At 43.6% G+C, this 23693-nt stretch overlaps 1 protein-coding gene across 3 annotated transcripts; it reads left to right on the top strand.

Moving 5' to 3' along the window:
- Nucleotides 1-8287: 8287 nt before the first annotated feature.
- On the top strand, nt 8288-19737 carry LOC141071817 (testis-expressed protein 47-like). 3 transcript variants are annotated; one of them, XM_073559654.1, is made up of 9 exons: nt 8291-8432; nt 8765-8896; nt 12196-12268; nt 13520-13614; nt 14420-14484; nt 16241-16442; nt 16959-17115; nt 17653-17712; nt 18966-19737. In XM_073559654.1, the coding sequence occupies exons 2-8, from the start codon at nt 8774-8776 to the stop codon at nt 17688-17690; spliced, it is 753 nt and encodes a 250-aa protein (XP_073415755.1). In that variant the 5' UTR covers nt 8291-8432; nt 8765-8773; the 3' UTR covers nt 17691-17712; nt 18966-19737. The 3 variants fall into 3 exon arrangements, with proteins under 3 accessions (XP_073415753.1, XP_073415754.1, XP_073415755.1); XM_073559652.1 differs by lacking the exon at nt 17653-17712 and having other exon boundaries at nt 8288-8432; nt 16959-17174; XM_073559653.1 differs by lacking the exon at nt 17653-17712 and having other exon boundaries at nt 8290-8432.
- Nucleotides 19738-23693: the final 3956 nt, after the last annotated feature.

The raw sequence follows: 23693 nt of genomic DNA, 5'->3' as shown, positions 1-23693 counted from the left end.
GAGCTGTGCTTGACCATTATCTTGGGCCCCTTTGGTCTGTCATGCTATGTCCACTTAGGGTCTGAAGGGGCTGTGCATGACTTCTAAATGTGGTTTGTGTTTTGTCCATCTTCTTGGGGCCCAAAGGGGCGAGGCATGACTCCTAACTTTGGTGTGTGATGCTCCACCCACTTAGGGCCTGGTGGGGTGGTGCATGACTCCTAACTTTGGTGTCATGGTACATACAATTAGGGCCTGGAGGGGTGAGGCATGTCTCCTAACTTTGGTGTGGTATGCTCCACCCACTTAGGACCTGTGCTTGATCCCTAACTTTGGTCTTTTATGGTTCACGTCCACTTAGGGCTTGATAGGGCAGTGCTTGGTCCATCACGCTCTTTCCACCTTGGTGTGTCGTACTCCACCCACTTAGGGCCTGAAGGGGCTGTGCTTGACTAATAACTCTGATTTGTCATGCTCCGCTTGCTTAAAGGGGTTGTCCACTACTCAGACCACCTCTTATGAATACCTATGTTTTTCCGACAGTAAAATAATAACACTTATACTCACCACGGGCACCAGCGTACCTCCAGAGGTGTTGGCCCTGGCTCTCCCAGGAACCGCTTAACATTGTCACCCGATCCCTGTAGCCAATCAGTGCTGGCTTCATTTTTCTAGCCTTTGGACAAATCACATACATCCAGAGCAATTGAGTGCTGTTGCTCTCTAATTTCCTCCGGATATACAGGTGCTCTTCACAATATTAGAATGTCATCAAAAAGTTAATTTATTTAAGTTCTTCAATGCTAAAAGTGAAACTCATATATTATATAAAGTCATTACACACAAAGTGATGTATTTCAAGTGTTTATTTCTGTTAATGTTGATGATAATGGCTTACAGCCAATGAAAACCCAAAAGTCATTATCTCACTAAATTAGAATAATTAACAAAAAATACCTGCAAAGGCTTCCTAAGCGTTTAAAAAGGTCCCTTAGTCTGTTTCAGTAGGTTCCACAATCATGGGGAAGACTGCTGACTTGACAGATGTCCAGAAGGCAGTCGTTGACTCACTCCACAAGGAGGGTAAGCCACAAAAGACCATTGCTAAAGAAGATGGCTGTTTACAGTGTGCTGTATCCAGACATGTTAATGGAAAGTTGAGTGGAAGGAAAAAGTGTGGTAGAAAAAAGTGCACAAGGAACCGGGATAACCGCAGCCTTGAAAGCATTGTTAAGAAAAGGCTATTAAAAAATTTGGGGGAGATTCACAAGGAGTGGACTGCTGCTGGAATCATTGCTTCAAGAGCCACCACACACAGACGTTTCCAGGACATGGGCTACAAGTGTCGCATTCCTTGTGTCAAGCCACTCATGACCAAAGCCAACACCAGAAGCGTCTTACCTGGGCCAAGGAGAAAAAGAACTGGACTGTTGCTCAGTGGTCCAAGGTGCTGTTTACAGATGAAAGTAAATTTTGCACTTCATTTGGAAATCAAGGTCCCAGAGTCTGGAGGAAGAGTGGAGAGGCCACAATCCAAGCTGCTTGACGTCTAGTGTGAAGTTTCCACAATCAGTGATGGTTTCGGGAGCCCTGTTATCTGCTGGTGTAGGTCCACTGTGTTTTATCAAGACCAAAGTCAGCGCAACGGTCTACCAGGAAATTTTAGAGCACTTCAAAAAGCTTGTCGGCAGAGGGAAGCATGGAGATAGAGATGTCATTCTCCAGCAGGACTTGGCACCTGTCCACACTGCCAAAAGTACCAATACCTGGTTTACAAACAACAGTATCACTGTGTTTGGTTGGCCAGCAAACTCGCCTGACCTTAACCTCATAGAGAATCTATAGGATATTGTCAAGAGGAAGATGAGAGACACCAGACCCAACAATGCAGAAGAGCTGAAGGCTGCTATCAAAGCAACCTGGGCTTCCATACCACCTCAGCAGTGCCACAGGCTGATCGCCTCCATGCCACGCTACATTGATGGAAAAGGAGCCCCGACCAAGTATTGAGTGCATTTACTGAACATACATTTCAGACTTTAAAATCATATTTCAAGCTGGTGTTATAAAGTATTATAATTTACTGAGATAAAGACTTCTGGGTTTTCATTGGCTGTAAGCCATAATCATCAACATTAACAGAAATAAACACGTGAGATAGATCACTCTGTAATGACTCTATATAATGAGTTTATCGGTCGTCCATGACAGCACCACCTGAGAGAGGGGATCCGCCCTTCAGGAACAGGAAACCTACAGATACAAAAGGGCGGCACCTCTCCCACGCATCAGTTGGTTTCCTGTTCCTATAGGACGGGACTTCCTACAGATGGTCCATCATGGAGTCGTCGAGGGATTCCCAGGCCGGCTGACCGACCCAGGTAGCGGGGGGGTCTCCTACCTCGGTCAAGCTCGGGTCCCTGGATGCGCCACGGTGGGGCCGGGTAGGTCACCACGACAGTGGTTGGAGCAGGCGGAGCAGAGGGTCCGGTGGACAGCCGTCTCCATAGGGCCGGCACAAGGTAAGTATGACCCCTGGAACCCCTCCTGTTGTATTCACCCGGTCTCCGCTTGCTCCTCTCTCTCCCTCTCTTGCCGGGGGCTGGTGGTCGCGCCTGTTCGGCGGGCGCAGGTCGGCGCATGTGGGGGCGGCGGGCATTCCGGAGCCGGGGGCGCCGTGCCGGCTCCTTTCCGCGCGCTCCCGCGGCCTTGATCGCGCGGCGGAAGTGACGCAGCGGAAGGGGCGGGGCCGGGATCGCCGAAACTGGAAGTCGGGTGCCGGCCGGCTTTCCGGGATGCGCCGCCGGTGCTCGGCGGTCTGGGGCGGCCCGCGGCCCCGGGGGGGACGGAGCATGTGGGGGGGGGGGGGGAGTCGCGGGGGGGGAGGACCCGGGGGGAGGTGCCGCGCCAGAGCCCTGCTAACCCGGACACTGTGGGAGGCTTTAAAAGCAGGAGGTGACGCTGCTGGGGTGCTTCTGAAGGCCCAGCAATGGATTCGACAGAAGCCCCCACAGAGCAGCGCCCAGAGAAACAGGCCACAGCGAATTTACATGCGAGTGGCCAGCAGAAGAAGAAACGGACGGGCGAACAAAGCCACAGAAGTTCCTCCAGGCTAAAGGACCCTCCTGCCTCCCTCCGTGACCCGGTACCTGCCTCGTCTGCATGGGTAAGAGATCTCCGTGAATGTACCCTGATGCAGTGTTTTATTTCGTTCTTTCGCAGGCAAGGAAAGCTACGGGGAAGCAGAAGCACAGGGAATGTGCCCTCTGTAATTGTCCTTTGCCAGACGGCCACCCTAAAAAGTTGTGTCAGCCTTGCGTGCGACAAACGGTAGGGGTTGGATGGGGACGGTACCCTAGGGGTAGATTGACAGGCCCTTACACTCTTCCCCGTCCATACAGGTGGCGGAAGAAACACCAGACTTCACCACAAGCCTGAGGGAGATAATCAGGACAGAAATGAAGGCCCTATCTAAAAAAGACTCCTCTAAGGGAAGAGATGTTAACCTCTCGGGTTCAGAGTCTTCGGCCGCACCTGGAATCGATATCTCCTCAGATTCCTCGGCCTCCACTTCATCATCTTCAGAGGAAGACTCGAGCCGTTTCTGCTTTCCCTTAGACCAGATGGATAAGTTAGTTAAAGCAGTAAGGTCCACCATGGGGGCAGCAGACACAAAACCGGAACTTTCGGCACAGGACGTGATGTTCGGAGGCCTAGATCCCAGAAAGCGCAGATCCTTTCCGCTGAATGATAAAGTCCAGAACCTAATAGATAGAGAATGGAAAAAGCCAGAAAAAAGAGGTTCTTTGCCACCCGCCTTCAAACGAAGGTACCCGTTTGATGACCCAGTGGTAACCAAATGGGACAAGGCCCCTAAGCTGGACGCGGCAGTGGCCAAAGCCTCCAAAAAGTCCTCCATACCTTTCGATGACATGGCCTCCTTAAAAGACCCGCTAGATAAAAAAGCGGATTCTTTTCTGAAGGGAACATGGGAGATGTCAGCGGGTGCCTTGAGACCAGCGGTAGCGGCCACATGTACGGCCAGATTCTTGATGGTCTGGCTGGATCAGCTGGATTCCCAATTGAAGGATGGAACCTCAAGAGCATACATTCGAAAAGCTTTACCAGTTATCCAAAGTGCTGCTACTTTTCTGGCTGATGCGTCAGCAGATTCTGCGAGGATGGCGGCTAGAACCGCAGGTTTATCCAACGCAGCTCGAAGGGCTCTCTGGTTAAAATGCTGGCCAGGAGACATCCAGGCCAGATCTCGACTCTGTTCCATTCCTTGTGAGGGCGAATACCTGTTTGGGCCCGTCCTGGATGAACTTTTAGAGAAGGCCGGGGACGATAAAAAGAAGTTCCCCAGTCTGCCGAACCCCTCTTTTAGACGCCCCTTTACCAGGAAAGGATATTTCCGTAGGAGGCCGTCCAGGGATCAGGGCAGATGGGATGACAAAAGAAGGAGAGGTACTGGATTCATGTTTGGAGGAGGGGGGCGCCAGGAAGGTCCAGCACGGGACACTAAAAAGCCGCCCCAATGACTAGTTGCTCCGGTAGGGGGGAGACTAGCTGCCTTCTACCCGGCCTGGACATTAATCTCTAATAGCAACTGGATACTGGGGGTGGTAGCTGCGGGCCTACGACTAGAATTCTCCCGGGTTCCCCAAGATCGTTTTAAGGTCACTCCTCTTAGGTCATCCTCTTCAGAACAGTCTGCCCTGGAAGCTGAAGTTCGGGATCTTTGCCATAAAAAGGTCCTAACTAAAGTTCCAGAGGAAGAAAGGGGGAAAGGTTTCTACTCCCCTTTGTTCCTGGTCCGCAAGCCAGACAGTTCCTTTAGGACCATAATAAATCTTAAATCCCTCAATGAATTCCTGGTCACACGCCCATTTAAGATGTAAACAATTAATTCAACAATAAAATTACTGTTTCAAAACTGCTTCATGGTGATGTTAGATTTGAAAGATGCCTACTACCATATACCCATTCATGCAGATCATCAAAGTTTTCTCAGAGTGGCAGTGCAGTTAGATGGGTCAGTTCAACATTTCCAGTATGCGGCCCTTCCCTTTGGGGTGGCAGTCGCTCCCCGTGTGTTTACTAAAGTAGTAGCGGAAGTTATGGCCCATCTACGTGAATTAGACATTTTAGTAGTTCCCTACTTAGATGACTTCTTGATTGTAGGGAAAACGGCTAACCATTGTTTGCAACAGCTACAAAGGGCAAGGTCTGCCCTAGAACGGTTAGGATGGCTGCTTAACATTAAAAAATCTCGGTTACAGCCAATGAGAATCCAACAATTCTTGGGCCTCATCCTAGATTCCGTAAAACAGGAATGCCGTCTGCCCCCAGAGAAGCTGGTTCGCCTACACTATCAGGTCCTGAACGCTTCCAATAACCCGACCATGTCCCTCAGGAAAGCCATGTCCCTTCTAGGTTCACTTTCCTCCTGTATCCCGGCGGTCCAGTGGGCCCAGTTTCATTCAAGAACTCTACAGGGCGAGGTCTTAAGGCATCAAAAAATGCTTGGGGGTTACTTAGAGGGCCAGCTAACCTTGTCCCGAAACACAAGGGAGTCCCTAGAATGGTGGTTAGATGAGAATAATTTATCCAGAGGGGTTCCCTGGGAATATGACATATCCCGCATAATCACCACGGATGCTAGCCCTTCCGGTTGGGGGGCTCATATGGGGGAAATTCTGGTCCAAGGCCTATGGGAGCATCATCCGATAGAGATGTCATCCAACTTGAAAGAATTGACAGCAGTAGAGCTGGCGGCTAAAGAACTGCTTGTGTATCTACAGGGCCATCATGTGCGAGTGTTCTCCGACAATCTGGTCACCGTAGCGTATATCAACCACCAAGGCGGGACCCGTTCCAAATCCCTGATGAATGTAGCAGAACGGCTGTTCCAGCTAGCAGAGCAGCATTTCCGATCATTAACAGCTCTACATATAAAGGGGAAAGAAAACACCACGGCAGATTTCCTGAGCCGCAATCTCTTAAGGCAAGGAGAATGGTCCCTAAAAAACTCTATCTTCGACCTGATTGTACAGAAGTGGGGACTGCCAGAGATAGATCTCTTCGCCACCAAAGAAAACAGGAAAGTAAGACAGTTTTGCTCACTAAATCCCAGAGAAGACCCCCTGGCGGTAGACTCCTTGCTGATAAAGTGGGATTTCGGGCTATCCTATGCCTTCCCTCCCCTATCGCTATTACCTCTAGTGGTGAGGAAAATCAGGAGAGACAGAGCGAAAGTTATAGTGATCGCTCCGTTTTGGCCCAGGAGGGCTTGGTTCTCATGCCTCAGGACCATGTCAGTGTCCGATCCTTGGGTCCTGCCGGAGATCCCGGATCTCCTATCCCAGGGCCCAGTCTTTCATCCTCAGGTGGCTGGCCTACATCTGACGGCGTGGAGTTTGAACGGGCACTGCTGAAAGATAAAGGCTTCTCCCCAGACCTGGTTGACACTCTACTTAAAAGTAGAAAGATCACTACTACCAAGATCTATGTCAGAATTTGGAAGAGATTCCTAAAGAACTCTAGAGTAGTCGCTGGGGGTTCGGCTCCTATAAATCAAATCATAGAATTTCTTCAGAAAGGTCTAGAAATGGGGCTCTCCACTAGTACCCTCAAAGTACAAGTTTCAGCCTTGGGGGCCCTCTTTAGCTGCAACATCGCGGGTAATTACTGGATCAGTAGATTCATCAAGGCAGCAGGTAGATCCAGGCCAGTGGTGAAGGATAGATTCATGCCATGGGACCTGAACCTAGTCCTTACAGCCATGACAGAAGCTCCATTCGAACCCATCTCATCAGCTTCTATAAAAAACCTGTCCCTCAAGGTAGCCTTCCTGGTAGCTCTAACCTCAGCTCGTAGAGTAAGTGACATCCAGGCATTATCTAGGCGTCCTCCTTATTTACAGTTTAAGGACGATAGGGTAATACTCAGACCTGACCCGGCGTACTTACCGAAGGTAGTTTCTAGCTTTCATAGAACACAGGAAATAGTCCTTCCATCCTTCCTCCCTAATCCAGCTAATGAGAAGGAAGAGAAATTACACACCTTAGATGTTAGAGAATGCCTTAAAGAATATCTAGCGGTTACTGACCCCTGGAAAAAAGAGAATGCCCTATTTATCTCCCATCAAGGTCCCAGGAAAGGCTGTAGAGTGTCAAAAAATACACTAGCTAGGTGGATTAGAGAGGCTATTTCAATTGCATACACCTCAAAGGGCAGACCGGCACCTGCAAAAGTGAGGGCGCATTCCACCAGAGCCATGGCGTCCTCGTGGGCCGAGAGATCAGAAGTCTCCATTGACCAGATATGTAAGGCGGCTACTTGGTCCTCTCCGAGCACCTTTTATAATCATTATAGGCTAGACTTGGGTGCTTCCACAGACCTCTCTTTTGGTATAAGGGTACTGCAGGCTGTAGTCCCTCCCTAAATAGTTTTACTCTCTGTAATTCTCTCAGGTGGTGCTGTCATGGACGACCGATAAAGTCTTAGTTACTCACCGGTTAACGGTGTTTTTCGGAGTCCATGACAGCACCCGTATATTCCCTCCCTTTAGTTTAAATTTGGGTGTGCACTTCTTCCTCTTGTATGTACACTGGTAAGGAATAGTTGTGTAAAAGTACTGTATATAAATTTTGCCATTAACCATTGTGGTCCTCTTGTGCTCTGTAATCCAACTGATGCGTGGGAGAGGTGCCGCCCTTTTGTATCTGTAGGTTTCCTGTTCCTGAAGGGCGGATCCCCTCTCTCAGGTGGTGCTGTCATGGACTCCGAAAAACACCGTTAACCGGTGAGTAACTAAGACTTTCACTTATTGTTTTGATGATATTCTAATTTCGTGAGAAGCACGTGTATATAATGCGTAGTGGACAACCCCTTTAAGACCCGAAAGGGCAGTGCATGACTCCTAACTTTCGTCTGTCATACCCCACCCGCTTGGCGCCTGAAGGGGCGGTGGTGCATGGATCCTAACTTTCGTCTGTTATTCTCCACCTATCGGGGCCTGACTCCTGACTCAGGTCTGTCATGTTCCACCTACTTAGGTTCTAAAGGGTCGGTGCTTTGGTCTGTCAGGATCCACACACTCAGGCACTGCAGCAGCCATAGCAGAAAATCAATTTTTAATACTAACTTTTATTTGATTTTTATTTATTTTTTTTATGAAGAAATTTTTTTTATATTGACAAATGCAAAAATCAAGCCAACTCCACAGGAACGCGGGTAATCACAGACTATTCATGAGTTACTCGGCAACAGCGGTCCGGCTGGGAGGCAACAGAAAATGCTAACAAACCATACAAAGGAGCCGTAAATCCGAGCAGGAGGTCGGTCCTCCGGTTGCTGAGATACCACAAACGTAAATAATTAAGCTGGTGGCAAATTTCACTTCACTCTGAAACATGGACCTCACATCCACCTTTTACTTTTAAAGCACGGTAAGCTTTTTTTTACATTTTTATTTCAGTTTAACTTTTATTTTTACTACTACATTTTTATATCAATTTAAATATTACATTTTTATATTTTTTGTATTTTAACTTTTTTATTTAACTGATTATTGATTCAAAAATAGATTTGTCTAAAAAAATTTTTTTTAGCTCTAAGAAAAAAAAATAAAATTAAAAAAAAAAAAAAAAAAAAATAAATATATATATATATATATATATATATATATATATATATATATATATATATATATATATATATATATATATATATTTTAAAATTATTATTTTTTTTAATTATTATTATTCTTTTTTTAAACCAGCATTTGACAATGGAGGACAGGAAGGCCAGAGTGCTGTCATGGAAGCCAGAGCCAACTCCAGAAAAATTAGAAACAAGTTACTTTCATCAGCTGCTCAACAAGCGGATGGTCTTGAACGCCCGGGATGATCTGGTTAGACTTCTGATCACTTTTGTACAGTGGTATGTTGGGGTATTGGTGCAGAGGCTAAACATCAGGACACTTTAATTATTTTTTATTTTTTTTTTTCCCTAATTTCCATTCTGTGCATGTATAAGGTCTATGCAATTTGATTGTGCCATCTGGTGGTGACTATAGGAATTGCCATTGTGTAACTGCATTTTTTAGTTTTCATTATTATAATTTTTTTTATATATATTATGTTATGCAACTTCTCAGACAATGTCACAAACAAAGAGCACAGAATGACAAATGTGCAGAAATACCTTGCAGTAAGATATATGACAGTAGTCAGCAAGTGCTGGTAAAAGGTAATAACAAATACAGGGTATTTAGTCGACACTTTTTTTGCAAAAAAATGTATGCCAAGCTGCTCCACCTCGTCAAGGTAACCCGTATTGAAGCAGTCCCTATCTAATGTATTTAAAACCTGAACATATGAACAGGATGAAGACAGGCGCTTTCTAGTATGGGCACGTGGTGCAAGACAGCTCTTTTCTCAGACAATGTGTTTGTCTTCAAAATTCTTCCACGGAAATGAAATAAACTATAGTGAATTGCGAATGTATTCAACCCCCTAAAAGTCAATAAAGTTGGGGTCCTAACATAGTAATATAGTTTTGAAGGCTGAAGGAAGACCTTATGTCCATCTAGTTCAGCCTATTTTTAGTGCAGCTGTTCTGCATTGTTGATCCTGGGGAAGGCAAAAAACCCACAGAGTAGAAGCCAATTTTCTCCACAGGGAAAAAAATTCCTTCCCCTAAGCTGGGTCAACCATCTACCTATAATATTAATAATAATTGTTATTCGTAACCTTCTATACTGTTACTCACAAGCAAAGCATCCATTCCTTTCTTAAATTCATTCAGTGAGTTGGCCATCACCACTTCCTCAGGAAGAGAATTCCAGAGCCTCACTGCTCTTACCGTGAAGAACCCTCTTCTATGCTGGTGCAGAAATTGTCTTTCCTCCAAACGAGGAGAATGCCCCCTTGTTCTTGTCACAGTCCTTGGTACAAACAGTTCATTGGAGAGATCTCTGTATTGCCCTCTGATATACTTGTACATATATATTAAGTCTCCCCTAAGTCTTCTCTTTTCTAGAGTGAATAGACCTAATTTTGATAACCTTTCTGGGTATTGTAGTGAACCAACTCCATTTATCATTTTAGTAGCCCGCCTTTGAACCCTTTCAAGTTCAGTAATGTCTTTTTTGAGCACCAGCGTCCAAAATTGCACACACTACTCCAAGTGTGGTCTGACAAGTGATTTGTACAGAGGGAGAATTATGTTTTCATCTCGTGTCCCCAGACCTCTTCTAATGCATCCCATGACCCTATTTGCTTTGGTGGCAGCTGCCTGACACTGGGCACTCCAATTTAGCTTCTTATTGACTAAGATGCCTAAGTCTTTTTCCATGTCTGATTTCCCCAGCAGTTTCCCATTTAGTAAGCAATTGTAGCATCTGTTTCTCCTTCCCATGTGCATAACCTTACACTTATCTGTGTTAAACCTCATTTGCCATTTTTCAGCCCAATTCTCCAATTTACTCAAATCTGTCTGTAGTTGCAAACTGTCCTCGTTTGTGTTAACTACCTTACATAGTTTTGTATCATCTGCAAATATTGATATTTTACTGTGTAAGCCATCCACTAGATAATTAATAAATATATTAAATAGTAGGGGGCCCAATACAGAACTCTGTGGTACCCCACTAGTAACCCTGGCCCAATCTGAGTATGCACCATTAATAACCACTCTTTGTTTTCTATCACTAAGCCAGCTACCTACCCATCTACACACATTTTCCCCTAGCCCAAGCTTTCTCATCTTACTTACCAATCTTTTATGTGGGACAGTGTCAAATGCTTTAGAGAAGTCGAGATAAATGACATCCAATGATTCTCCTTGGTCCATTTGAGAGCTTACATTCTCATAGAAGCTGATCAGGTTAGTTTGACAGGAGCGATCCTTCATAAATCCATGTTGATATGGAGTTAAACATTTATTAACAATGAGATATTCCATAATGGTATCCCTTAGAAACCCTTCAAAAATTTTACCCCCAACAGATGTTAAGCTTACCGGCCTATAGCTTCCAGGTTCCCTTTTACACCCCTTTTTTGAATATTGGTACCACATTTGCTTGCCGCCAATCAAAAGGAACAGACCATAGTTCTATAGAGTCTTTAAATATAAGGAATAGAGGCTTGTCTATCACATTACTCCCTTAATACCCGAGGGTGAATGCCATCAGGGCCTGGTGATTTGTCAATTTTAATCTTACTAAGGCGGTTCTGCACTTCTTCCTGGGTTAGGCAGGTAATACTTAATGGGGAGTTTACATTATCACTCTGCATTTCTCCTGGCAAATCCTTTTCCTGTGTGAACACTGTTGAGAAAAAAGTATTTAAAACATTTGCTTTTCCCACATCGCTCTCTATGATTTCACCCTCATTGTTGTTTAAAGGGCCGACACCATCAATTTTAATCTTTTTACTGTTTATATAATTAAAGAATAGTTTGGGGTTTGTTTTACTTTCCTTGTAATTTGTAGGTTGTTGGGGTTTTTTTTCTACCGGTGTACCCATGATGGCACTTTCTACACGTATACTTTGGCAGCTCATTGTCCCCATGATGACACCATCGGGCACTAAATACATAATGATGTCTTACACTAAACCCTAAAGCTAAATACTCAGTACATGGTTTGTTTCTGGGATTTACTCACTGACTAGGATCCCATGGGTTAATGAGTAACCGTCATTTTATTTTGTTTTCATAAATCAATATTACATGTGAAAATAAGAAACTGTGTAATGTATCTTATCAGAAATCTGCTTGTTTCTCCTCCTGAACTGATCTTTCACTCCCAAAATTCTTAATTCATGGATAAAATCTGACCTCCGTGAATACAGATCTCCCCATTACTGAGAAAGGAGATGACAGTTGGTCCTCATAATGTTCTATGGAGACCTGCAACTGTTGTTTCAGCAGAATGTCTCTGCGGCCTCTAGCTCCTCCCCTCCATAGAATTTTACAAGCACCAATTGTCATCTCCTATCTCAAATAATGGGAAAATCTGTCTTCACGGAATATAGAATATACCCATGAATTGAGAGTGAATGATCAGTCCTGGAGGAGAAATAAGCAGATATATTACAAAGATGCTTAATTTCATGTGAGGTATTGAATTTCATGTGAGGTATTGATTATTGGAATAAAAATCTTTTACTTTTTTGCATATGATTATAATAATTATATTTTATGTAGAAATCCCTTCTGCACCGGCTGATATTTGTGTCTAAGATTTCCCCAAATCTGGCTGATAAGAGAGACCTTGGAGGTAAATATGGTCAATTACAGCAAACTGTGTATCTGTAATTATTTTTGGGCAGGCAAAGGGGATAGTATTTTGGTTCGCAGCCAGTGCGAGAATCAAGAACCTACAGCTCTATTAGAAATGTAGTGTAGTTCTCCTGATTACCGTATTTTTCGGACTATAAGACGCACCCCAATTTTCAGTTGGAAAATAGGGAAAAAAAATGTGTCAAATGGGGGTCCGTCTTACAGTCCGAATTCAGCATACCTGGGAAGGGATCCGGCACAGGTGGAGAAGTAGTCACAGGGGTCATTCAGTGGTCCAGGCTCGTGCGGTGGCAGCTGTGCTGGGGCAGGGGCAGCTGTGCTGGGGCAGGGGCAGCTGTGCTGAGGCAGGGGCAGCTGTGCTGGGGCAGCTGTGCTGGGGCAGGTGGGGGCAGCTGTGCTGGGGCAGGTGGGTTCTGCGGTGCGGTGGTGGCAGCGGGCTGTGCTCCGCTGCAGGGGCGGCGGGTCCGCCGGCATTTCTTCGCAGCCCGGAGGCCTCCGCACTTCCCTTGCTGGCCACCGCCATGTTGCGGTGGCCTCCAGGAGCATGGACGCCGGAAAGATGACCGGACCTTGGAGATGGGAATACCCCTACCCAAGCCTACCCAAAGGTCAGCTCCACATGGATATAACAAGCCAATGGCTAAACTCTACTTTTGGGTAGAATCGAGTCCCACCTAAGTACCATGTGGTCAAATACTAAAGATTGGTGGTCTAAATGTGCCCAGATTGGTACTGACTGAGCCCTTATAATTCCTCTTGGATCCACCATACGCATGCACATTCAGCAGAATAGGCCAAGGGGTCTGTGGGCCTATCTATCCGACATGTCCTGTTCTTTGACTTCTGCCATTGGAGAAGACCTAGACATGGCGTGAGGGACCTTAAAGAGATATTCCGGCTCCACTCACTTTCTTATCGAGGCCGGTAACGTTATATCCACTGATACCTGCTGGAACATGTGCGTGAACAGTGGGCATCAAGCACGCGTCCTAGCCGTTAGGATAGGAGACATGCACATTACCTGGCAGTTATTGGTGGATGTGACATTGCTGGAGCTGAGCGGAGCCGGAATAACCCATTAAGGTCAATGTTATGTAACCACTGGGAGTCCAAAAGAACTACGCTATCGGCACGACAGTTGAGAGACAAGGACATCGCTAGTTTTTTGATGTTGACCATTCCTTGCTGATGTTGGTGTCTGACACAAAACTCGTATCTTGTATCATAGAATACTGGGAGCAGCGATTTCAGCGGTATCATCAGGGCGAGAACGTCACCGGCCTGCTGCTCTTGTATCCCGCCTACACCCTCCACTGTCTGGAGGTAAGACTTTACCTCAATCATGGGAGTTCTTAACCAGAAAAGAGGAATCTCTTCTGAGGAGCCCAGGACAGAGACGGCTCTCAGGTCCATACAAGCCTTTGGGAGATTGAGTCCCAGAGAACCCTATTTAGATTTTTCCTTCTCACCTTCCAAGAGCAATAATTTTTTTATTTTTCTGTCAGTGGAGATGTATGAGGTTTGTTTTTGTTTGTTTTTTTTGTTGTTTTTTTTTTTGCAATATTAGCTGTAGTTTTATATTTTATTTTGATGTCCATATGACTTTCCAAGGTCTTTTTATGTAATTTTTTTTGCAGTTCCAAAATGAACCAAAAAAAAAAAAAAATTTCGATTTTATTCCTGTTTTGGTGCTCACTGTATGGAATATTAAAATATTAGTTTGTGGATTCCAAATATGTCAATTTTTGTATTTTTTAATGTTTTGGGGAATATAGGGGGTGATGTGAACGTTTGTTATTTTTATTTTTTTACATATTGAACCTGTAAACACTTGAGCTCGCTCCATATATACAATGATACAGGATTGACTTACCCAGGCTCGCCAGCTGCTGGACCAGAGTTCAGCCCTGGTTGACCCATGCTCTTTGAAATTGGGAGCAAAACTGTGCATTAAAGGGATGGGGAATTGGCTCGAGGGTCATGGAAAGGGAAAAATTAACACCAAGCCCTTTTTTCTGTTAGCAAAGCCGGCACCATAACATGAGGCCCAGTTCAAACTGTTACTATGTTCCATATGACATCTTGAATTTTGAGAAATACTCCTAACAAGCGACACCTTTTCTTTCAGTCTAGTGGAGATGTCCTCTACTGTGTCATCCGGGATCTTCAACAAATGAAGAAACAAGGAGACAGGTCAGTAATGGACTGCGATGTGGGAAATCTGGATTGTGGGTTGATGGTAGTAACCAAACTTTACATCATTTTAATAAAAAGTCAAGAAAGTTTCATCAGATCCCTCGCCAAAGCTTCTTAAAATACCTTTTAAAGGAGATGTCCAGTATTAGAAAAACATTTCTCCTTTCTTCCAGAAACCGCACCACACCTGTCCACAGGTGGTGTATGGTACTGCAGCTCAGCCACATTCATTTCAATGGAGCGGAGCTGCGATCCATAAGCAGCCTGGCACTGTTTCCAGAATAAAGTTGTCATTTTTATGGAATTCTGGACCACCCCTTGGCCTTTAATGTATTTTTTCTTTTTAAATTAATCACTTTTTTTTTTTTTTTAGGGTGACACGCTTATATGAGGCCTTGTTTTTTTTTCTTCCTGGGAATAGTCTTTTATTTGCTACCTTAAGTATTATTGTGATCATTCATGTTAAGAAACTCTAAAGAATAATTTTTTACAACATTTGCTAATCTACATAATGTGATTGACTTATATCACCATTTTTTTTTCTGTTATGGTGACACCTAAGGCTACTTTCACACTTGCTTTTTTTTGCAGCGCGTTTTTCCCGCAAAAAAAGCGCATGGAAAAAACGCACACAAATGCTGCGTTTTTTTCAAGCATTTTTATGCGCATGCATGAAAAAAACGCAGCGTTTGTATGCGTTTTTAGTGCGTTTTTATCGCGTTTGCGTTTTTTTACAACTTTAGTTGGCCTCACCAAAAAAATCAAGATAGGGTTAGGATTAACACTAACCCAAACCATGACTTTACTAACCCTTAACCAAACCATACTAACCCTAACCCTTAACCAAACCATACGCACCCTAACCCTTAACCAAACCCTACTAACCCAAACCCTTAACCAAACCCTACTAACCCAAACCCTAACCCTCCTTAACTAACCCTAACTCTAACCCAAACCCCTAATTTCCATTGTCTAACCAATGGTCAACAAAAAAACGCATACATGAGCATGCCAATGCGCACGTATTCGCACCCATAGACTTACAATGGGTGTCTTGCTGTAAAAAAACGCATTGCGCGCGCATGCGTTTTTTTGAGGCAAGTCGGACGCCCAAAAAATGTAACAGGATGCATTTTGAGCGCCCGAGCGCACACCACAAAAAAACGCATGCGCTTAAAAACGCATACAAACCCATGTGTATGCGCACATAAGCACATCCCATGCAAAATATAGGGAAAAAAAGCGCATGCGTTTTTTAGCGCTAAAATACAGCGCAAAAAACGCAAGTGTGAAACCAGCTTAAAATCTGCATTTTATTTGTTGCTTTAAAGAGAACCTTTAAAGCAAAGGAGGCGAGGCTTCAAGGATCCTCTGGGGCGTGTCTTTAGGCTGCTCATCATGATTATCTTGATTGCACCAAACGAGACGGCTCATATCTCTGGAACTGTAAGACAAATTTTAAAAAAGAAAACAGCAGAACACTCAGGGGAGTAGCAGAGATAAATTAAGAGTAAAAACTGGCAACTTTTAATTTAGTGAAACGTCCTCTTAAAATGTACATTTGATGGGACTTTCCAGATAAGGATTTCTTTAATTACTTCTGATTGTCAGTATTGCTGAAAAATTCAAAGAGTCATACAAGTGCCAGTGGGAAATTGTCCCATCTACAGCTACCTCTTAAGATAAAATCCCTTGGGGATCAACATGCAATTCATACTGTAAATGTCTTTTTTTTTTTTTTTTTTCCCACCAGGGCACTTGTTTTAGACCCTAAAATTGTAGTGATGTCTCATAACATCCCCAGCCGCCTGTTCAGCCAGTGGAGCTACAAAGTGTTGAATGTTCCTGGTCATTATTTGGGAGAGAAGTTCGGGGATGAGGCCACAGAGGGGATCATCAGTGAGTGTCTGACCAAGATGCTCAAGATCGGGAAGCACCTCACAAAATACCCTAAGGTCTGTGGGAGGAAAAGGTGGAGTGAACAAGTCAAAACTAGCTGCAAATATAATCCAAAATGAATCAAAGAACAAATAAAAAAAAAAAAACCACTTAAGCAAAAAAATCCCATTGGAATATTTGCTTAAAGGGAATGTCCATGTTTAGGTCTCAATCCTTGCACCGAACACTGTGCATGCTGCCAGGATTCTCCAGGAGCGTGCAGTAATGTGACACATTCCAACTAGACATGTCAGACCTTACTCAATTCACTTGCATTGAGCAAAGCTGCTCAAGTCAAGTTGGCATGTGACCACATGTATGCAGTCACACACCTGGCCACTCCCAATGCCAGTGAATCCTGACAACATGCACAGTGCACGCAGTGAGGATTCCCAAGTCTACAGTCTCTTAGTGACTGCAGACTTTATCTCAAGCCTGGACAACCCTTTTACGCATCCCTCAGTCTTACTATTCCAGATCTTTAATAACCATTGGGGTAACCAATTATTTATTTTTTAAATTAACATTTTCAGGGCTCCAAAAATATCCCAGACTCCATGTTTGAAAAGGTCCTGGAGCTGATCGTCCCTCAGGCCTCCATCTTGCATCTCCTGCAATGTAAAAATTTGCTTACACCAGAACAGTTCCTGAAGATGTACGACGCCCCTCTCTATATAATCCAGGACTCCGGTGAGTCCCCGAACCAAGGAGGAGTCTTCATGGAGGCAGGATGTCACTCTACACATTGGGTAGCTGGGTTTGGGGCCTTAGTTTTTGCAGAACATGACATAACAACCTACATAAAACAAAACGGGCTATGGAGAGCTACTAACGTAACTGGTAATGACGCTACAGGACAGTACTATGGGGGTCAGTCAAAAATGTAAATTAAAAAAAATTGGGAGCTGCATTGGAGTAGTTGGCCAGCAGGTGGCACCTCATCATTATATCAAATACACATTTCAATGCATTTTTGGGCCTCATCTGCACTATTTTCTAAAGCAAAATAATATATAATTACTGATTTTGAGGTCTTGTTAAAGATTTGACAAACTGTAATTTAGGGATGAAATATCTTAGTGGGTGGTATTAACTTTAACTGTTTGATACAGCGAGTCTTAATAAATAATATTTAGGGTGTCCAGTTATGCTGAATACTATGTTGTTAATGGGGTTTTGATGGGCTGAATCTTCTCTGTTTTTCTAAACCTGTTTGTCTGGTTAAAGGACATATGTTTTCGAGTTTAAACCAGACCACGGTGTAGGTTTCCGAAAACTGATGGGGAGGTAATGTAATGTCTCGAAAGAGTAACCCCCAGCATGCTGTTCTTCAGTAGATGCATTACCATAGCTTCACGTTACTCTCATCTAACAATAGACTACCTGCTGAAAAGTCCATATGTTAACCCCCGGCTACTACATGTGGTAACTGATGTATATTGGCATCATTACGGACACATGGATTCAAAAGGCAATGTTTTATATTTCATTTCAAGAATTAAAGGGGTTGTCCAGGAGAGGTCTTCAATATCTGATCAGTGGGTGTCCAACACGGCAGCCGGTGTCCAGAGCTAAAACGCTACAGCTCCATTCACTGTGTAGTGGCCATTTTTGGTACTGCAGCTTAGATCACATTCACTTCAATAGCAGCTGAGCTGAAGTACCGAGAAAGGCCACTACACAGTGTATGGCGCTGTGCTATTCCAGCTTTTTATACTGTGTACATTTGGACCTGGGGGGGTGCCGGGTGCTTGACCCCCACCGACCTGTCATTGATGATCTATTCTAGTCTTCACTATCCTTGTAGTGGACAACCCCTTAAAACATCCTTTCCTATATAGGCTGGGTTCATACACAGCAATTTTCTTTGCATATTTTAACATCATTTTCAGTTGGTGATCTCCCAATAAGAAGTACACACATTTCAATTTTTTTTTTTTTTTTTTTTTTCAAAACAACAGTGTAAACCCAGCCTTAAAGTCTCATCTACTTTAGTTTTTTTTTTTTATTTAATTGTGATAGACTAAAAATATACATCTCCTCTTGTTTAAACTCCCCAAAACCCATCTGGCAGACAACAGATTAAGGGTCCCCCATACCTCCCATTAATGCTGACCAGCTCCCACTGAACATATCATGTTGGGGGAGATAAGAATTGTGTTATTATTTATAAAAAAGACCTTTTTTTTTTTCCCGCTAGGTAAGCCGTTGCCATGATTGTCCAACAGCGGCTTACTCCCTGTGCCCTAGAGGAAAATGGGGAGTCGGAAAGATAGCCATTGGCCAATTGAGAGACAGATCTCGGAGGTGCAAGGGCACCTTTATTTGTATTAATCTCCTATATTTGTTCACTTTTAAGCTTAAAAAACAAGAATTTCAGATTTATAAAATACAAGAAATTTAAGCAAAAAAAAAAATACATTAAAAAATTTCAGTTTAAAAAAAAAAAATCATGCATCTAACAATTCATAAACTAAAAAAAATGTTATTACTTGGCCATATACAGTCAAGCATCATTTCATCTTCTGTGTTTCTTACAGATCTTGTTTGGCCGACCCATGTTCATTTAAAGCCTTTGAAGACCCGATCATTTCAATGACGAGATCTGTTTTAGGACCGAACAATACCGGTATACGAAGAATGAAGAAACGAGAAAAATTCACTTATTATTATTCATTATACCAATTGTGGACAAATTATATTTAAAAAAATAAAAAAAAATTGTTTCAATGTTCCATAAATAGAAGTTTTGTCCATGATCAGACTCCATAAATGATTTCTGACAAAGTTCATGAACTATTCAAAACATTGTAATTTGTTAAAGGGGTTTGTCCTCTACTAGGACAACCACTTCTTAACCCCTTACCTACAATTGACGTAATATTCCGTCCATGTGACCATGGACCTAATTACCATGGACGGAATATTACGTCCCAGCGATCAGCGGCGCCCACGTGGTGAGCGCCGCTGATCGCGGCCGAGTGTCAGCTAATTATCATAGCTGACACCCGGCACAATGTGTCAGGGGCGGTCACGGACCGCCCCCGACACGTTAACCCCTTGCACACCGCGATCAAACGCGATCGCGGTGTACCGGGGGTTAAAGGGAAGCATCGGCAGGGAGGGGGCTCCCTCCGTGCTTCCCTGAGCCCCCCACGGCAGCGCAATGTGCAGCGCTGCTGCGGGGGACTCCTTTCCTCCAGGCCCCCGAATCCAAGATGGCGACGGGGGCCTGAGGAAGCTGGCTTCCTCAGTGCCTGCAAAGCGCAGGCATGAGGAAGTCTGCAGCAGTGCCTGTGTCAGATCGCTGATCTGTCACAGCGATCTGTGATGTGACAGATCAGCGATCTGTCACAGGACAGTGATGTCCCACCTGGGACAAGGTAATAAAGTAAAAAAAAAAAAAAAAAAAAAAGTGTTAAAAATAATTAAAAAAAAATCGCTAAATAAATTAGTAAAAAAAAAAAAAAATATTCCCCAATAAATCCATTTTTTCAAAATAAAAAAAACCAAAAACAATAAAAGTACACATATTTGGTATCGCCGTGTCCGTAATGACCTGCCCTATAAAACTGTCCCATTAGTTAACCGCTTTAGCGAACCCCTTAAAAAATAAAAATAAAAAACGAAGCAAAAAATAATGATTTATTATCATACCACCGAACAAAAAGTGTAATAACGCGCGATCAAAAAGATGCATATAAATATCCATGGTACCGCTGAAAACGTCATCTTGTCCCGCAAAAAACGAGCTGCCATACAGCATCATCCGCAAAAAAATAAAGTTATAGCTCGCAGAATAAAGCGATACAAAAATAATTATTTTTTATATAAAATTGTTTTCATTGCAAAAAACCGACAAAACATAAAAAAACGACCTAAATGAGGTATCGCTGTAACCGTACTGACCCGAAGAATAAAACCACTTTATCAATTTTACCGCACGCGGAACGGTGTAAACGCACCCCCCAAAAGAAATTCATGAAACGCTGGTTTTTGTTCATTCTGCGCCCCAAAAATCGGAATAAAAAGCGATCAAAAAATGTCACGTGCCCGAAAATGGTACCAATAAAAACGTCAACTCGTCCCGCAAAAAATAAGTCCTCACATGACTCGGTGGGTCAAAATACGGAAAAATTATAGCTCACAATATGTGGTGATGCAAAAACTATTTTTACAATAAAAAGCGTCTTTTAGCGTGCGACAGCCGCCAAACATAAAAACCGCCATAAATCGTAAATCAAACCCCCCGTTATCACCCCCTTAGTTAGGGAAAAATAATAAAACTAAAAGAAAATGTATTTATTTCCATTTTCCCGCTAGGGTTAGGGTTAGGGCTAGGGTTAGGGTAGGGTTAGGGTTAGGGCTAGGGTTAGGGCTAGGGCTCAGATTAGGGTTAGGGGTGTGTTGAGGTTAGGGTTGGAGTTATAATTTGGGGTTTCCACTGTTTGGGCACATCAGGTGCTCTCCAAAGGCAACATGGCGTCTGATCTCAATTCCAGCCAATTCTGCGTTGAAAAAGTCAAATGGTGCTCCTTCCCTTCCAAGCTCTGCCATGTGCCCAAACAGTGTTTTACCCCCACATGTAGGGTATCAGCCTACTCAGGACAAATTACAAAACAACTTTTGGGGTCCAATTTCTCCTGTTACCCTTAGGAAAATAAAAAATTGGGGGCAAAAATATAATTTTGCGGAAAAAAATGTTTTTTTTATTTTCACGCCCAGGCGTTATAAACTTCTGTGAAGCACTTGGGGGTTCAAAGTGCTCTCCACACATCTAGATAAGCTCTGTGGGGGGTCTAGTTTCCAAAATGGGGTCACTTGTGGGGAGTTTCAATAGTTTAGGTACATCAGGGGCTCTCCAAACGCACATGACACCCGCATACCAATCCATCAAAGTCTGCATTCCAAAACGTCACTACTTCCCTTCCGAGCCCCGACGTGTGCCCATACAGTAGTTTTCTCCCACATATGAGGTATCAGCGTACTCAGGACAAATTGGACAACAACTTTTGGGGTCCAATTTCTCCTGTTACCCTTGGGAAAATAAAAAAAATGGGGACTAAAAGATGATGTTTGTTGAAAAAATACGATATTTTTATTTTCACGCCCGGTCGTTATAAACTTCTGTGAAGCACTGGGGGGTTCAAAGTGCTCACCACACATCTAGATAAGCTTATTAGGGGGTCTAGTTTCCAAAATGGGGTCACTTGTGGGGGTTTCCACTGTTTAGGTACATCAGGGGCTCTCCAAACGCATATGACACCCGCAGACCAATCCATCAAAGTCTGCATTCCAAAACGTCACTACTTCCCTTCCGAGCCCCGACGTGTGCCCATACAGTAGTTTTCTCCCACATATGAGGTATCAGCGTACTCAGGACAAATTGGACAACAACTTTTGGGGTCCAATTTCTCCTGTTACCCTTGGGAAAATAAAAAAATGGGGACTAAAAGATCATGTTTGTGGAAAAAATACGATTTTTTTATTCTCACGCCCGGACGTTATAAACTTCAGTGAAGCACTGGGGGGTTCAAAGTGCTCATCACACATCTAGATAAGTTCCTTGGGGGGTCTAGTTTCCAAAATGGTGTCATTTGTGGGGGGTTTCTACTGTTTTGGTACATCAGGGGCTTTCCTAACGCGACATGGTGTCCTATCTCAATTCCAGCCAAAAACGTCAAATGGCGCTGCTTCCCTTCCGAGCTCTGCCATGCGCCCAAATAGTGGTTTACACCCACATGTGGGGTATCAGCGTACTCAGAATAAATTGCACAATATCTTTTAGGGTCCTGTTACTTTTGGAAAAATAAGAATTGAGGGTGAAAAGATCATTTTTGTGGAAAAAATATGACTTTTTAATTGTACTGCTGTACGTTATAAACTTCTGTGAAGCCCTTGGGGGTTCAAAGTTCTCACCACACATCTAGATAAGTTCCTTGGGGGGTCTAGTTTCCAAAATGGGGTCACTTGGGGGGTTTCCACTGTTTAGGTACATCAGGGGCTCTCCAAACGCGACATGGCGTCCGATCTGAATTCCAGCCAATTTTGCATTGAAAAAGTCAAACGGCGCTCCTTCCCTACTGAGGTCTGCCATGCGCCGAAACAGTGGTTCCCCCCCACATATCAGGTATCAGCGTACTCAGGACAAATTGCACAATAACTTTTGCAGTCCAATTTCTCCTGTTACCCTTGGTAAAATAAAGAAAATTGAACCTGAAGTATTTTTTTTGTGAAAAAAAGTTAAATGTTCATTTTTTTTTTAATATTCAAAAAATTCCTGTGACGCACCTAAAGGGTTAAACTTCTTGAATGTGGTTTTAAGCACCTTAAGGGGTGCAGTTTTTAGAATGGTGTCACTTTTGGGTATTTTCTATCATATAGACCCCTCAAAGTGGCTTCAAATGTGAAGTGGTCCCTAAAAATAAAATGGTGTTGCAAAAATGAGAAATCGCTGGTCAATTTTTAACCCTTATAACTTCCTAACAAAAAAAAATTTTGGTTCCAAAATTGTGCTGATGTAAAGTAAACGTGGGAAATGTTATGTATTAAGTTTTTTGTGTGCTGTATCGCTGTGATTTAAGGGCATAAAAATTCAAAGTTGGAAAATTGCAAAATTTTCAAAATTTTCGCCAAATTTCCGTTTTTTTCACAAATAAACGCAAGTTATTTGAATGCAATTTTACCACTACCATGAAGTACAATATGTCATGAGAAAACAATGTCAGAATCACCGGGATCCATGAAAGCGTTCCAGAGTTATGACCTCATAAAGGTACAGTGGTCAGAATTGTAAAAATTGACCCGGGAGTTAACGTGCAAACCACCCTTGGTAGTGAAGGGGTTAAACCAAATGTTTGGCCCCGATAAAATTAACCTATTCTCATCTCCTGCGCCGGTGCCGTTCCCGTGATGTCGGCATTCACTCTCCTCGAAGCTTTTGTGCAGTGTTGCGACAAGTGACCCCTCCTAAGTATGGATTGAACAAGAAGAGGAAGTCTGTGTTGCAGCTGATCCCTGGCTTCCTCTTCATATTCAATCTGTACGTAGGAGGGGGACCATGACACCAGCTCTAATTGGGCACCCGGTTCACATATCACAACACCACACGATAGTCCCAGGGGAGAGCAAGTGCCGACACCACGGGAATGGCACCGACACTGGAGGTAAGAGTTTAGGATTTTTTACTTTATCGGCACCCAAACATTTAGTTCAGGATGGAGTAGTCCTAGTAAACGCTTAGGAATCATGGATCTGTCAAAGCTAAA

This window comes from Dendrobates tinctorius, unplaced genomic scaffold (genome assembly GCF_039654945.1).
Source record: "Dendrobates tinctorius isolate UK_male_01 unplaced genomic scaffold, ASM3965494v1 ptg000014l, whole genome shotgun sequence".
Lineage (NCBI taxonomy): Eukaryota > Metazoa > Chordata > Amphibia > Anura > Dendrobatidae > Dendrobates > Dendrobates tinctorius.
Note: the sequence above shows the minus strand (reverse complement) of the source record. Positions and strands in the feature narration are given on the sequence as shown.